Raw genomic sequence first — 16,776 nt, forward strand, 5'->3', positions numbered from 1 at the left:
AACTCAGAAGAAATGAAAATCTGAATAAATTTGGGCTCCTTTTTACTTGCTTCTGTTTTTCTGTTCTGCTAGCACTGTTGTCACCTGTGGGGCCACGGGGGCTAGAAATCTGTTTTGTTGCAGCTTAAGTTAAAGGTGGAAGCCTCAGGATTCCAGGAGGAAACTTGCGGTGTTACACATGGAAACAGAACAATTTGAGGAATGGGAATGCCAGAGCAGAGTCTGAACGTTCAGTTGTTGCCCTGCATCAGAGAACCCATGGGACGGAAGTATAAGCGAGGAGAAACTTGAAACTAGACCCTTCCCACATTCTAAAGGGGCAATTTAGCAGCTGTGCATGCGCAGCGAGCTATTTTTGCTGGGAAGGGATCCATGAAATGTGACGGGAGATTTCTGAAATCATTTGGCGTATAGTTAAAAAGCTGGTTACGTCAAGGGTCTGGTGTGTGTGTGTATGTGCGCGCGCGCAGAGACAGTAAATAATCCAATATGCTCCAGCCCTTTGAAGCCTTTACACATGTTGGCAACTGCTGAAGGAGAAAACATTCTAGTGCTGCTGCAATGGCAGGCATTTGGGCGCTGTTGCAATGTCGCACAGCTGCCTTGATCTTCCCTTTTTGTTTCCACTGGCTCCTCTCCCCTTTGCAGCAGTAGAAGCAGCACCGAAGAGAAGAGGATGCAAGGGCTGTGTGGCTTTAGTAATTTCTAGTAAATGTCTGTGAGAGTGGCATGATTGGCCTGCAAGAGTCACTCCCTTCGCCAGATGACCAGGTGCGCTCTTGAGAAGTGACGTCTTTCGTGGTGCGTGCTCGCAAAACTGTCAGCCGCTTGGCACCACAGACGCAGGCCTCAAACACTTCTCAGTCTCTTTTTATGGTTGCAAATCCTGAGAGATATTCCTGTGCAAGTGGGTAGCAAATTATCTTGTGGATAAATTGTGTGTGTGCTTGTTTAGTGGAAGAGATGGTAGTTTCTAGCACAAGGTTCAGCTGTGGTGGCAAGGAAGCAGTTTCTTATTTAAACTGAGAGCCAGTGTGGTGTAGTGGCTAAGGTGTTGGACTGGGAGTCGGGAGATCCGTGTTCTAGTCCCCACTCGGCCATGGAAACCCACTGGGTGACTTTGGGCCAGTCACAGACTCTCAGCCCAACCTACCTCACAGGGTTGTTGTTGTGAGGATAACATGGAGAGGAGGAGGAGGATTATTTATGCCGCCTTGGGTTCCTTGGAGGAAAAAAGGCGGGATATAAATGTAATAAATAAATTAAAAAAGGACCCCCAAAGAATTATATTTTAAAACTTGGATTATGTGGATTTATAAATATGAATATGCATTCTTTTTTTCAAGGGTGATTTTACAGCTTTGAACTACCTGTAGTCAATTTTAGAAAGGCGGAGAATAATAAGCCTTAAATAAATGAAAATCTGAAGGGACAATTTTCTGGATAAAAATATATTTTATTTTATGTGTTTCGTTTTTTTTAACCCACCCACTCTCCACGGAGCTCAGAGCAGTATATGTGATTCTCCTCCAACCCATTTTATTCTCACAGCAACCCTGTGAGGTAGCTTAAGGTGAGAAGTAGTGACTTGCCAAAGACACAAAGTAGGATTCATGATGACTTAGGGCAATTCTGAAGCCAGGTCTTTCCAGTTCTAGACTAACATGCTATTTCCGGAGTCCCCAATGTGGTGCCTGTGAGGATCAATGTGCTTACAGACACCTCCAATGGCACTCTCCAGGCCCCCTGGGCTATTTATTTAATTAAGAGTTTTAAAAATGAATTATATATTTAACCAGGAGGCTGTTTTTCCCCAAGACATTGTGCTACCTGAGGCAAAGAACAAGTTGGCACCCCCAGCTTCACATATGGAAGCCAACCAGACTGGCCGTTGAGTCTTTCTTCAACTCTGACTTGGGGGGCAGGACAGCGTCTGGCACTGCACCTGAAAACAGCAGGCTAGCTTTAGGCAGCCCTGGGCAGGCCATATGGCATACACCTCTCCATCCTCCAACATCTCATTAGTGTTCGTCAGCCCACCCCAGCATCCACTGCCTGAGGTGACTGCCTCGCTTTGCCTGATAGTGGGACCAGCCTTGACATAGGCATCAGTACAGGGAAGAAAAAGAGCCACAGAAACCATATGCATAGGCAATCCTGTAACTTGCAAGTCTTGGGTATGCTAATATGACTGCACCCATGACTCTAAAAACCTCTACGTGGAAATGCCCTTTGTGATGTCTTATAAAAACATGCAAATCAATGTGTCATAGTTCCTTCCATGTCTTGGACCCCCTGAGCAACTCCTTAAGCATTTCTTACCTCCTTAAGAATCCCACCTTCCTCTTTTTACCATGCCCTTCCCAGTAATATGGGATTTAGGCTGTAGACATGGAGTGAGTGACACTCCAAACACTTGCGGCTAATCACAACAGTTTACTAGTGAATTAAAGCAGCCAAATTACAATAAAGGTGTTTAGTCAATAGAGCTGAGTGATAGAAAAGGCAGGTTCTTTACTCTAAGCTGCACCTAGACTTCTTCATGCTACATCTTTCTGCTCCTTCCTTGTGGTCTGGTCTTTCTCTGGCTCTGCTCTGGCTGGCTCTCTCACTCTTTTATACCCTCTTCCCCTAAAACAGAAAGTACTGTTCCCACTTTGAAGAAATGAAGCTTCACCATAGAATAAACCTTTACCAGAGAAATGAAACTCCAGGACTCTAAGGCCTGACTATTACCATGCCTCAGTAGGCCTCAAACCTTTACACAGTGCCCACATATTCAGTTTGTGACTTCATATGGCTTTGCGTCTAGTCTTCAGAACAGAGAGGCAGGCTGAAGGAAGACCTTTGGGGCTCTCATTCAGGAGTGCCACAAACTCCCACTGCTAGCACTGCTCAAGTCACCTGAGCTGCCAGCTAGCCACCCACCCTGTAAACAAATGCAGCAACGCACATAAAGGAATATCCCTGCTAAGACTAGGGTGCCAGTGATTGCTGAGCATCATCAAATGTGTGAGGCAGCCTTAGACTCGCAGACCAGAGGGCGTGGCTGTAATTGAGTAACCCAGCGCTATGCTACATTCCATTTATTAATTTGTAAATTACTAGTGCATTTACAGAGTTTACATACCTACGTCATATAAACAATGGCCTGTCTCGCACATCCTAAGCCACAACTTTCCCCCAAGAGCTAATTAGAAACAAACAGCAAAAAAAGAAAGAAAGAAAGAAAGAAAGTGCAAGTCAGGAAGAAGAGGGGGGGAAAGAGGGAGAGAAAAACAGGAAAGGGGAAGTGTAGGCCAGTATGAGCTTCAGTACTGAAAGCTATCAATGTCCTGCCAAATAACGGTGTAAACTTCAGGGGTCCTTTCCTTCACACTGACCTCTAACATTCCTACCCCCTGCCCAATAGGACTGCAGTGGCAAGACTTCTAGTCTTGAAATACCATCAAGTAAGCTTTTGGCCATCAGGGAAGTTCATTGGACCCATTTAGCAGTCTCTCCCAACTACAAACCCCAGCATCCCTAGGCAGCATGGCAATTGACCGTGCTGGCTGGGAATAATGGGAGTTTTAGTCTGACACATTTGGAAAGTATTGTCTTGAGGAGACTGCATACAGTATCATATTTTGAAAGCACCTACCAGAACCAAATGACTAAAGGTAAATAATCGGCCAGTTCGCATGACACAACAACCCATGGGCTGTCAGATATGAGTGGGAGTGAGCAGACACGTTGCCTGTAGTGCACCCGCTACTTCTGCTTTTACTTAGCAATGCACAATGGGCTCCTTTTTAGGTTGCTTGGCATGTTGTCCGAACCCGGAACACTTAGCTCCTAAACAACCCAGTACTCCTGGTTTGAACGTCATGCTAAGCAACCTATGAAGGAGCTGATCATGGTTGCTGAGTAAAAGCAGGCAGCACATCCACCCTGTGCTTCTTGTGCATGATACCCCACAGGTTGTTTAAACAGGGCAATGTCAAACCAGGGCAGTGTAGATGAGGACGAATCAAGGTTAATTCAGTACATGCCCCAAATCAATAATTTGAGGGCAGCTCCAAAAACCCAAACCGAAGCAAAACAAAACACCATGTACACAAGCTCACTGGCAGGGGTCCTGTATCTACCACACGAAGATAAAGTTAAGACCTGAGTCAAGGCCACATTTGAGAAAGCCAGTAGGAGAAGTGAGGGACCAGAACAGAATTTTCTTTGTAATAGAAGAATCTTGTGTACTAATGGCAAACTCATTCTCCAAGTGTGGATCTTTATGTAGCTAAAACAGTCCCAAACAGAGAGAGAGATTCAGAGATGCTCCAATGTTTGCAGAAATACCAAAACAACAACAACCAGAAATCAACCAACCTTTGTGTTGTTTTTTTGTTTTGTTTTTTAATTCTTAAAAGTTGGGGGGGGGCTATGGAGACCCCAGAGTAACCCAATGAGGACTGAGCATGCTTCCGTGCCCACTCCCCGCTGTCTTTAATAAAACATACACTCATGAAGATATGGAATGTAGTCTTGGTAAGATCGAGAAACTTACATATTTCACTGAGGACTGAAAGGCACAAGGCGTGAATATTACAGTCATAGAGGAGGGTGCCAAATGTACTCTGCTTCTTAAACTAGGCTTGATTCCTATTTCAGTTCCAGAAGCAGTATCATTAGATTTCCAGAGTGACAAGTGATTGGATCAGCTCATCTGGGCAACAGAAAATAGCCAGTGGTATTAAATTGCAAGTACGTACTGTGATAATTCCTGCAACTTCAGTAGGTGTGGAGAGTGCAGCAGGCCAGAGCAAAAGTGACCTGTCTTGCCATGCCTTTGTACTGGGAAGGAAGCATTTAAGAATAAAACTGTAATGGTCTGATACTTACCTTGCTCTTGAAATGTTAAGCAGCCTAAATATGAAGGCCTGCAGACACATCCAAGATCCTTATGGCATGTCCCAATTCTGTCTTGCACTATGTCTGTTATCATGTATAGCACCACCAATGGACAACATGCCTCCAAAAGTACAATTGCCATGCGTACAAAGGCAACATAAGTTACCCAATATATAATTAGTTGCTACTTACAAGAAAAATGAAGCACATATCAGTGTCCCCTTGAAAGATTTAGGATAAAGAAAGAGAATGTTTATTACTACTTTTTTTAAAAAAGGGGAAAAAACAGCACTCCCTCACTTTTAGTGCTTGGTGCCTCTTTTTTCCAGACAAAACAGAAATACTGCTAATTCAGGTTTAGGATGCCATGTGTCTTGGATGGAGATGCATGCTACCTGGTTTGAAGCTTGGAGGCACGCCTTGACCTGATGCTCCTGCCGGATGTGTAGGTGGCATCAGGGGTGAGGAACGCCTCTTTCCAACTTCAGCTGGTATGCCAACTCTGACCTAACTGATGAAATCAGACCTCAATACAACTGTTCATGCCCTGCTTACCTCTAGATTAGACAACTGCATCACACTTTGCATGGAGCCACCCTTAAACAATGTTCAGAAACTGAAATTAGTGCAAAATTCCTGTTGCCAGGGTGTTGTATGGAGCGAGGCATTCAGAACATATTACACAAGTTTTGGTTTGCTCAAATCAAGGTACTGGTTTAAAGCCCTAAATGGCTTGGGACCTAGGTACTTTAAGGATTGCCTTTTTGAATATGCTGCTTCCCCCATGTTCAGATCATCAGCTGAGAGCCTGCACCAGATCTCTTAGCCATCCAATGTGTGGGCAGGCAATGACAGGTAGCAGAGCCTTTTCAGTGGTGGTTCCCATTTTATAGAATGCTCTTCTCTTTGAGTTTTAATGAGCCCCAGTCCTAGATGCCTTTAGGTACCTTGCTTCAAACCTGGTTATTTAAGAAAGCCTCTTCTGTGGGTTTAGTTGAGAAATGCCTCTTCTGTGGGTATGTTAATGCTGGTTCTAAAGATCTTCATTCTGTTTTTGGTCTTATGGGCTGCTGCTTTAATTGTGTTTTATTATGGTGATGGAGTTGTTTGTATATTGTTTGGTATTTTGTTAGCTGCCTTGATATTTTTTTTAAAGGCAGGATATATGGTTTTTTTTTTAAAGTAAACCAACCAATAAAATTATACCCAAGTGCATATTTCATGGGATTTATACAACTAAATCTGTGAAGAAACTTAGATATCTGTTCAACTTGCATGCTCAGTTATACTTTCAAACGTACACCTTTAGTCTGCCTGGATTTCAGTAGCGTTGACAGATGTGGAATTGGAGGTTTTGGTTAGAATTATGAAAACTTTTGTGTTCATGGATCTTCACCACAAATATTATTGCCTTTTGACCTTCCTAAATACCTGTAAAAATTGCTTTGTCATCAGCAAAGGCGTTTTGAATATTCCATAAAATGTTTACGGTACCACTTGGATTATTTTAGCCCTTACCTTTTGCAAATTGATGTTTGCAAAATCTGGTGAAGAGACAAAAATTATGTTTCTGTACCACTTGGAGCTGTAGGAGACTTTCCCCTTCTATGCATTAGAATTTGGCATAATTGACAAAGAATTTCTTCTGCATAAGCCCACTGAAATAAATGGAAGGCACACAAGAGCATAATAAGCACTCTTATAACACTCTGGTTAATTTCAGTGGGGCTTATGCAGGAGAAATTCCAAAACTCGGATTAAGTTCAAAGGCAAAAGTAAACAGCTGTATGTTTAGAATTGTGTTGTGTTTATGTATTATACATTTAATATTTTGCTATGGCCTATAGCTGGATCAATACACTACCAGTTATGTAGGTGACTAACAGGAGATATGAATTCCTTGCACTTTTTTATGAACAGAAGTCCCTTTGGGGTTTTTCTCAGGGAATACATCCTTTGCATCACTCTTTTGCCCCACTAGGTGTCACTGTCAGGCTACCAAAAACAAAAACCCAACCCAAAAAATAGTCTTCTGGCACTTTATGCATCTTCTTTGTATCTTTAGTTGCTGATGATATTCTATGGTATCAAGTTGATAATTCCAGGGTAATGAATGGTTAACTACTACAAAGCTTGAATTCTAAATAGATTCATGTGTCAAATCAAATAACGTATGCAGCCATACATGCAATCCCCCCAATTCTCAGCCTTCCATCCTAGCCTGGCAGCGCCCGCTTTCTGGATCCATCCCATCTCTCTCTTGGAACAGACCCTCCAATATTTTACACTCTATTTGTAACAGATTCTGAGAAAAGAACACTCTCCCATCATCCTTCCTCACTATTACCCTTGGCAGAAGGCTCTTCTTACTACACATTTCCTATATGTAACTCAGATACTGTGCAATGCCCTTCCTTGCACTGCTTTCCAAATACTGTGTGGTAGTAAAGTGGCCAAATGTTTCCTTTAAAAAAAAGCAAAATAATAACTACTACTACTACTACTATAGTTACATCCTACTTTTCAGGATAAAATCCTACCAAGGTGGAATTTCAAGTAAAGCAACAATACATTAAAAAAAACCTATTATACAACAATACGAAAAATAACTCATAAGAATCCGTTCCACTCTGTAGCTGATGGTAGAATGGCCTGTAGGGGAAAGGAGGGGACAGTCTAGCTAGAGCAGGACTTGTCTGCCTCCCTCTCTCTTCTGGGATCCTTCTCACAGGGCAGTTCAATACCTTCATTATGGATCTGGTTGTACATACTGTAGAATAGCTGCACATTCTGCAACATGATCTGCAGGTGGCTGGGAAGCGAGGCACTGGCTTTTTGTTTCTGTATGTATGCATTTGCATTCTTTAACATCTGGAGTCTTGTGGAGAAGTTGAAAGCTGAAGAATTCTAGTGTGCATGTGTGAACACCAGCAAAAGGAAATGTTAAAGGCAGGCGCAAAATATGTTTCCGCCCCTCAAGGCAAAATAGAGCACTGATTTACTCTGGACAGCTTTCTGACAAATAGCGACCATTCCTTGTAAATACAGAGGATTGGAGCATATGTGGGATGCATTCCTCCAGCACACCCTGTGTTCTTGGGTGCCCATGCCCCAGCATTGACAGTATGTATTCATTTTCTACTTTAGGAAGCTGATTTGTACAGACAACTTCCCATGGAGTCTGAGAACCTGGCCCCGGTTCAGACTGCGGTGAGCACACCTAACATGACACAAGACATGAGATCTATTACAAATAATGGGTCGGATCCCTTCCTGAACAGGCAAGTACACTGTTTGCTCACCAGCGATTTTATATTCTGTAGTCTGGGCCACGTTTGAAATCCTCTTAGGGAGCCTGTGATTTCCAAGCGAAGTCATTTAGCCTTTCAGTTTGTAAATTGATGGGAAGGAGGCTGTTTTGCCTGTTAAAATGCGAATACTTTAATTAAGCAGGCATTTGATCACGCTATAGCCTATTCTGATTTAACTGTTCCTTACTTGCACCTCATAGATGTCTGTAGGGAACTGCTCAGAGACTGGCCAAAAATATTTGTAATTTTGGAACAGACCGATATGAGTATAGAACACACGACTGGCATTCAGCCTGAGGAAGACTTCTGTGAAACTAGAAATACTTGCACACTACCTGGTGAACCTTGATTGGTCCTAATATATACAGGTGCTGCTTTACTGACCCTGTGAATTTTGATCTAATGGAATGATGCGGCTACTTGTTGACATAATCTGGCATTGTGATGCAGCAACGTGAAGATAAATGCCATTATCTCCTAATTAAAGTTGTGGCTGTGGGTATTATGTGCCCTACACAACCAATGTGGGAAATTTGAAATTCTTGGCAAAGAGTAGGGTGGCAGATGGAAGGGAATGGACCTGGATGTTGTGGATAAGTGGGTCAGCACAGTTGATGGACAGGAAATAGGGGTCGGGAGATATGCCCAGGAAGCAGTGCAACACACTGGGACATAGAAAGCTGCCTTATGCCATTACCAACTATTTATCCATCTAGTCCAGAATTGTCTACTCTAACAATTCTGGACTCAGAAAGGGGACTTTCTCATTGCCTACTACCTAATCTTTTTTTTAAAACCCTGGAAATTGCAGAGATTAAATCTGGGACCCTGTGGGCCCTCTCTAACCCATGCCTAACTTCATTTCTTTTTTGAGCTTTCTCTGCCTCTTAGTTGTAACCAAGAGGTCTAGAATAATTTGTTGGGTTTTTTTTTTAAAAAAAAAAAACACGTCAAAGCCACACTTTCCAAATTGTCAATCTGTGCTCGGTAACTGATTGGCGCGGGGTACCGACAAAACTGCCGGAGTACAGCCAGGCCTGTTTGGGGCACTTAGGTCTAGATGCTTGGACTCAAGCCGTTCTCACAAAAGCCTTCCTGGAGACATTTGTCTTGATGAAGCACAACTGTGACTGAGGATTCTTCATGTCTCAATTCATAGTGGGCCATACCATTCCAGGGAGCAGAGCACAGACAGTGGCCTAGGCTTAGGATGTTACAGCATACCAACTACACCTGAAGACTTCCTCAGCAATGTAGATGAGATGGACACAGGTAGGAAACAAGAAGCCTTTTTAAAAATATTTTTAATGAAATCATAAGTGATCCGCTCGACAGCCAGTGTCATTTTTATGCTTACCTGAACTGCTTATTCTGTTGCATCCGTACCCTTTGAATCTATGGTTCAAACTTTCCTATAATATTGTGCTCGAATTATGAGGGAAGAGGTAAGGGGGGGCCTATAATGAAATCCATAAGCACCATCCCTTGATTCCCTGCAATTTTAGCCAAACCCCACAGTTCATTGTATCTTCTAACAACTATACCAAAGGAGCCATCAAAAAAGGTAAGGGGGCACAAGGTCCCTCTGCCTCCTTCCGTAATTTGAGCACTGCTATAAACTTGTTAGGCAGGGGCTGGCATTGGTGACTCAATAATCCCAGGTACTCTGCATATGATCAGAGGCGCTCTCTTCTCCATCTGCTTGGTATATGAGAGAATCAGATTCAATGCTTGATAAAAACTTCTGAAACAGATTTGAGGCCCTGCCTCTGGAATGCTTTCTTTAATGAAGGTGCCCCACGCTGTTCAAGGTGGCCTTCATGATAAGGTGTTACATTCCACAAGGAATCGGAAATGTGATGGTCTTTACAAAATGTATAGCTCATGACCACCTTACTTAATAAGACGGCAGTGGGATATTTTTAGTTTTTGCCTGTGCTTCTTGCCCTTGGCTGAAAGCTAGTTTTATTCAAAGACAGGAGAACTGACTTGGAAGTTCTGGGATTCTTCTCTGACATCAACCAAACATATTTTGAGCCAGTGGCTCCTTGCAAGAACAGGAGTTCCATTGCCCTGTTTCCACCCCCAGCCTACAAGGATCTCACCTTTCACTTCATTGGAGGAGCTAGTTCCATACATGCATAGTGTTGCACATGCAGAACACCCTGCTCCATTGAAGATAGTACTGAAGGGATAACCGCATATGCAGCAAAATGCACACATGCACGCCCACCCCCACCCCTCTGGATTGGGGCACAGATGGTCTCTTCAACTCCACCCAATTGGCTTCAGATTGCTCCTGACTCTCAACGCCACTTTGTTTAAATCTGCTTTCCTCACCCAGGTGCCCTCCAGATGTTTTGGACTTCAACCCCCATCAACCCAACCATCGTAGCTAATGGCCAGGAATCCTGGGAGTTGTAGTCCAAAACATCTGGAGGGTACCAGGTTGGGGAAGGCTGGTTTAAACCATTGAGATCTCAGCTTGTGAAATTAAGACCCTCTTTTTACTGTGGAGTGTGGTAGTAAACTCCCATCTGGTTATACCAGGTGGGTTGGGGGCAGGGAATGGGTTTTGTGCAACTGAATGTTCCTCCAAACAAAAAACAACAACAACTGGACACAGAAAACTGGCATGTCAGAGGAAAGGCCAGACTAGAATCCTTCTTGATATATAGTTTTCTTTGTAGAAATAATTTATTTTTGTATGGGGAGCATTGTCATGTAAGACTTAACTGAATCCTGAAGTGGTACAACTCCAGGAACAGAAATACCACTTCAGTGGGGGCTAGGCCTAAGTCTGTACACACATTAAATCTTCACTCATGAATTTTTCATAGATTCCCCCACAGTAGCTCGCTTTCTGGCTCAGTTGCTTGAGTTTTGCTGGCTTATTTTAGCCGCTACTGGTGCCACAACCATGCTGCCCCTGCCCTGTGCATATTCATTGGACAGCTTATGAAAGTGTTCAAATATGTGAGGAGGGCATATGAAGATCACCTAAAGTTTTCAAGTGAGGTCTCTTGCAGATGCAAAGACTGAGAAAGTGGTATGTGGTTCAGACAACACAATAACTCACACTCAAGGGTTGAGTATGGGCTGTTTGTTGTTTGTCGTTGAACCATTGGTTGTTGTTGAAATGTGGGAAATCATGTTGTCTGAACCCAGCTACACTAACAAACCATGGTTTATTAACCACAAACATCCTATGAAGAGAACCCATGATTTGTTGTTGGGTTGTGAACAGTGTGTTGTTTGTGGTTAACAAACCATGATTTGTTATCATGGCTGGGTCCAGACAACACAATTATCCATGTTTCAACAACAACTACCACGGTTCAACAATGCAAACTCAATTCATACCCAAACTTTGAGTGTGGAATATTGTGTTGTGTCACTGTGTCCACTAATTTATTTATTACGCTTAAAATCAACTGAGGTTCCTTTCCCTTTCCCTCTCACACACACACACACCAGTTGTTTGGGAAAAGACCCACAAGATTGACCTGCCCAGGTGGTTTCATATGCACATGCAAACTGCATCTACATGGGATAACAACATAGGGTAGCCTCCCTCTTGCAGTTGTGATTGTGAACTGTGGTTTTAATTAGGTCTACCAGGCAGTCTCTTGACATAACAAAGATGAGACCTACTTAGTTTTCACAGTGTAACAGCATCACATACCCTCAGGCCAATGAGCCTAATCAAATTTTAAGTTTAATAGCCCTCAGGAAGTCTAGATTGGGAGATGGGGTTGGGGAGCAACCAAGCCTACTTGCGGTTAACTGAAAGGCTGGGTTTAGACAATATGATAAGCCACACTCAAAGTTTGAGTAGGGGTTGAGTATAAGTTGTCGTTGAATCATCGACTGCTGTTGAAACATGATGGGTTATTGTGTTGTCTGAACACAATAATAAACCATGGTTTGTTAACCATGAACAACCCAAAGTTCACAACCCAACAACAAACCATAAGTTCTCTTCATGGGTTGTTTGTGGTTAACACACAATGAGTGTTGTGTTATAGGCAAAATAATCTCTTGGTGAAGAAGCCCGTGCCTCAGTAATTTCTTCTCTTCTTTTGCAGGAGATAATGTAGTGCAGACTCCCATGAACATCAACCCTCAACAGACCCGTTTCCCCGACTTCCTTGACTGTCTTCCAGGAACAAATGTTGACCTTGGGACATTGGAGTCTGAAGACCTGATTCCCATCCTTAATGATGTGGAATCAGTCCTCAACAAAAACGAGCCCTTTCTCACCTGGCTGTAACTGCTCATGCAACATTTCCTTTCCCTCTAGAAATTAAGGCCAAGCACGTACAAGTCCCTCAGCTAACCAGCCTGATTCATTACTGACTTTTGCCAGACCCACTTTATGTCGATGAATCTTGGTCTAGATTTCACTGACAATAACTTAAGTATGAAATATATGCAAATATACATATATAAATATATATAGATATATATCTATTTTTAAGAAGTAGAATTACTTACACACATCTATAAGTGTTCATCTTTAGTTACATAGAAATGTTTTGAGGACATGAGAGCATTTTTTTTTTTACTTTATGCACCATGTCGGAACTTGCGGTCATTGGTTACACACAACCATTTTAATTAACCAAAAAAAAGCATGCTGACTGCAAGAAACTTTAGATTGCAGAAGGTAGCTTGGTTCCAACAACCATAAACCCTTGCATGTAATCAAGTTGAGTGCAGTTCTACAGTTGCATTTATGATGACTGTACCAAATGCTTGTTATCTATATAACCAGAGCTTTAAAAATCATTGTGTTTTTAAGTAAACTTATGCAGTATGGAGCACACAGCATCTTTTTTTAGAATTCCAATTCTGCCACAGGATCTCTTTTAAAAAACTTGCTAAGGCATAATAAATACTATTTGCATTTTTCCACAGTTACTTTATGGTTGTATAGATAAGACATATTTCCAAACTGAAAGTGCTCTGCTTACAGTTTTACACTACTACAATATTGTAAAATAGACCAGGCTGGTACTAATCAATGCCATTTTAATGTGATTACAAACAGGTCACTTTTTTAAACAACAACAACAGTACAGTTTATTTGTTTTAAATACACTATAGTTTTACAATGAAATATAAAAGCAATAAACTTTTAGTTGTGACAAATACTCAGCAAAACACATTTTCTAAATTCAGGGCAACAATGTGGCACAGTTTGACATTACTGAATGCAGAAGAAATTAATTTTGTAAAGCCTTGTTACCTTTTTAAACAATAATTATGTATTTTGTTGATGAAACTTTAAAAGCTAGAAACAGAAGCTTCACTTTATCAGGTAGGTGATAAGCCAACATCTCTTTGTCAGCATGGCGAAGATGCTAAGATTCTTAGCGAATTGCTTGTAATTTCTGACATATGGGACACAAGGCACTATATTTGTTGTATTCCTATCCATACCTATCATATCCATATAAGGCGTTTTAACAATAGCTGATATTTGGGACTGAGAATGCATCAAAGACTTCAAATCCCCACTTCCCCTGAAATGCAAATGACGTCCTGAGTTCCTTAAGTATTTTTAACTGATATTATTTATAATCTATGAATTTTAAGCTTTTTTATATTGAAAAAAAATCTTTTATGGAAGGCATTATAATTAATACAGGCCTCTTAATACATGATATGTAAGGCAAGCAAAAGGCATAGGACTTTGCTATGCTTAAGGTTCAGTACTGGTCAGTGGATTGGGTTATTCCCCCCTTCTTTTCAGACTAGTTGAGCAAAAGGCAGGTGAAATGGGTGGGAGATTGAAGTCATTAGAATGTGGACTTGGAAGGACTTGGTCGGGGGCAGGGAATACAGATAGTGATACTAGAGGTATTAGAAGGACAGATCAGGGGAATTGCCTACATAGAGAAACACCACTGATCAACAATACTACCTTATGGGAGAATTGTTGCATGAAGGTAGCTGTTCTGACCGCACCAGGTTAGTTTAAAAAAAACAAAAAAAAACTTTTAAACATAGCTGATGAAAGATCAAGAGAAATGAAGTTCAATTTTTGACTCAGAAAAAAATACATTTTTATATAGGGCAGGGGTGGTGGGGTGGGTTCGTGGGTGAACCGTGGAAAAGTAGGTAGTTGTGAGTTTAGTTTGTTTTAGCAGATTATTGCACCTGCATAAACTATTTTCAATGGGCATTTTTCCCTTTTGTTTTAAAGGTCTTCTTCCTTTTTCTTTTGCTCAGTTAACATATAGAATTAATAATTAAGAGAGCAGTAAGAACTGTCTTCAAGCAATATTATTGCATTTCCATTATTTACGGATATCAGCTGTAAAATGAAAAGCTGGCAGTGCTAAGACATTTTTACCTTTTAGTTATGTGAATTAGCTTCTTTTTTCCCCTTTCCTTTCTTTGTTACATGCTCAAAAAACGAAGTTTTTAGGGTCAGATGGAAATCTCATGGAAATCATTGTTGTTCAAGTTAAATTAGGTTTTGTTTCATTTTTTTGCTCACTTACAAGATGCAGAAACAATGCCACAATTATATAGGATCACTTCACAGTGCTGGAGTTTGTAGTTATAGAATAGCATACTTGGATCATAACTGAAATAAATTAGTGAAGGGATTAATGGAAGAGGGTTGGTTTACTCCAAGGGAGGATTTGGATTGATATGTTTACATTTGAAGAGCCAGTTCCAGCATTTACAGTGCAATCCTATGCATGCCTACTCAGAAGTAAGCCCTAATGAATTAAATTTGGTTTATTCCCAAGCAAGTGTGTTTAGGATTGCAGCCTTAATTGCTCATAGGAGGAGGGGAAAGAATTCTATGTGCCAGTTTATACATCTAAAACGTCCACCATCTATTCTTTTCAAGTAGCACAAGCTATAGCTATAGAATTCTCCCTCTATTCTTTTCGAAGAACTGGTCCTAGAGTTCAGCATAAATCAGAATGGCTTCCATGTAAGGTGGCAGTCGCTTAGAAAGGACTTTGATGGCAGGGAGGCACATTTTGGCCATATTTCGACAGGGAATGTAGCAGCAGGGGAGTATATTGCAATAAGACACCATCCCCAAAATTAGCCAGGAAACAAAATTCAGTCCTAAGGGTAAGTGATGCCATTTCTAGAGCACTGCAAACAACATCATGTAGCACCACCATATCCATCTGCATATGGGACAGGATACATCAAGTTATTTCCCATACATTTGAGCATAAGGGACACTTCCATGTATGAATCTGTTTGTCCTAGAAGAGCTGCCTCCTTAGAAGTCAGTAGGGGATGCTTACTTTTATTGGAGTACCTCTGGAGTTTTGGATCAGAGGTCTAGGCAAGAGAAGAATGTGGAAAACGTGAAAGAAAGTGATAGTGTCATATATCGCTCATGGTACCACTCTTTCCTTTCTCTTTTTCTCTCTTGTTCCTTGCCCCTGGGGAGAATGAAACCCCCCCAAAAGGTAAAGTTTGAACCAGCTGAAGTTAATTTTGATTAGGAAGCTCTGCTCAATTATCTTAAACATATTTACCTGGGAGTAAGTCCTGCTGAACCCAGTGGGACTTACTTCGGAGTAGGCATGCATTGGATTGTGATGAAAATTTAAAGAGTATCTTCACTGGGGAGTTTAGAGCTATACTGTGATGAGGTAGAGTTGAGAATCAGGTGTGGGGTGGATGTCGGGGCTTCTACAAGCCCCCTAATTTCCTGTGACTGTGATTAAAAAGACAATGTGTCAGAGTTAGGACAAAAGGTGAAAACAAAATTGTCCACTGGGCCTGTTTGGTGCGTTCTCTTCCCTTTCTTATTGTTTTCTTATGGTTTTATTAGATTGTAAGCCTATGTGGCAGGGTTTTGCTGTTTTATTCTTTTACTATGTACAGCACCATGTACATTGATGGTGCTATATAAATAAATAATAATAAAACCCCTTGAACTACGATTGTAAAAAAAACCCTGCCAGAACGTGTTTTTAAATTAATAAACCAAATGATAATGAAGATGAAGGGCTGGGCTGGGGTATTGTTCTAATGTTCACAGAAATGTGGGGTGGTTGAGAACAGGGACTTTGATTATTTAGCGAAGTCCCCTTTTTTAAAAAAAATTAAAGCTTTGAAATAGGCTTGCAATGCAAACATGAGCAGAGTTCTTTCTAATTGAGTCTAATGTTAATTATTTGACGAAATGTCAACATATGACTTCGGTTTGTGAAATCTATTTCAGTTTTTACACTAAACTACTTCTTTCGACAATTGAAAAAATACACTACTGGAACAGAGACGTTGTTGATCAGGGATGCTGAATGGCAGCATGCATAAATGCTGATTATACGCAAGTTGTGGGGTGTTGATAACTTGTGATCTGGGAATACTATTAGAGCAGTGGTTTTCAAACTGAGTTCAGGGGGAACCCTGTGATTCCTGGGAAGCATATTAAGAGTTCCTCAATGAGGATGTAAATTAATGGTTGATGGGCTTTCTTGTAAAAGAGCTTGCTTGCTGCAAGGCAGCGAGAGCCAGTATACCATCACGGCCAGCGTCGGACCAGGCTCAAATACCCACTCAGCCATGAAACTTACTGGGT

The 16,776-nt window shown here is 41.5% G+C and overlaps 1 protein-coding gene across 1 annotated transcript in view; it reads left to right on the forward strand.

Annotated features, from left to right (window-relative positions):
• Positions 1 to 14,280, forward strand: part of WWTR1 (WW domain containing transcription regulator 1) — a 105,746-nt gene extending 91,466 nt beyond the window's left edge. The window contains exons 4-6 of the mRNA XM_063132077.1: positions 8,038 to 8,171; positions 9,361 to 9,473; positions 12,290 to 14,280. Of these exons, the coding sequence (XP_062988147.1) occupies positions 8,038 to 8,171; positions 9,361 to 9,473; positions 12,290 to 12,474 (432 nt within the window). The 3' untranslated portion in view covers positions 12,475 to 14,280. The remainder of the gene's footprint in view (positions 1 to 8,037; positions 8,172 to 9,360; positions 9,474 to 12,289) is intronic.
• Positions 14,281 to 16,776: the final 2,496 nt, after the last annotated feature.

The sequence above is a fragment of the Elgaria multicarinata genome, chromosome 8 (assembly GCF_023053635.1).
Source record: "Elgaria multicarinata webbii isolate HBS135686 ecotype San Diego chromosome 8, rElgMul1.1.pri, whole genome shotgun sequence".
In the NCBI taxonomy this organism is placed as follows: Eukaryota; Metazoa; Chordata; class Lepidosauria; order Squamata; family Anguidae; genus Elgaria; species Elgaria multicarinata.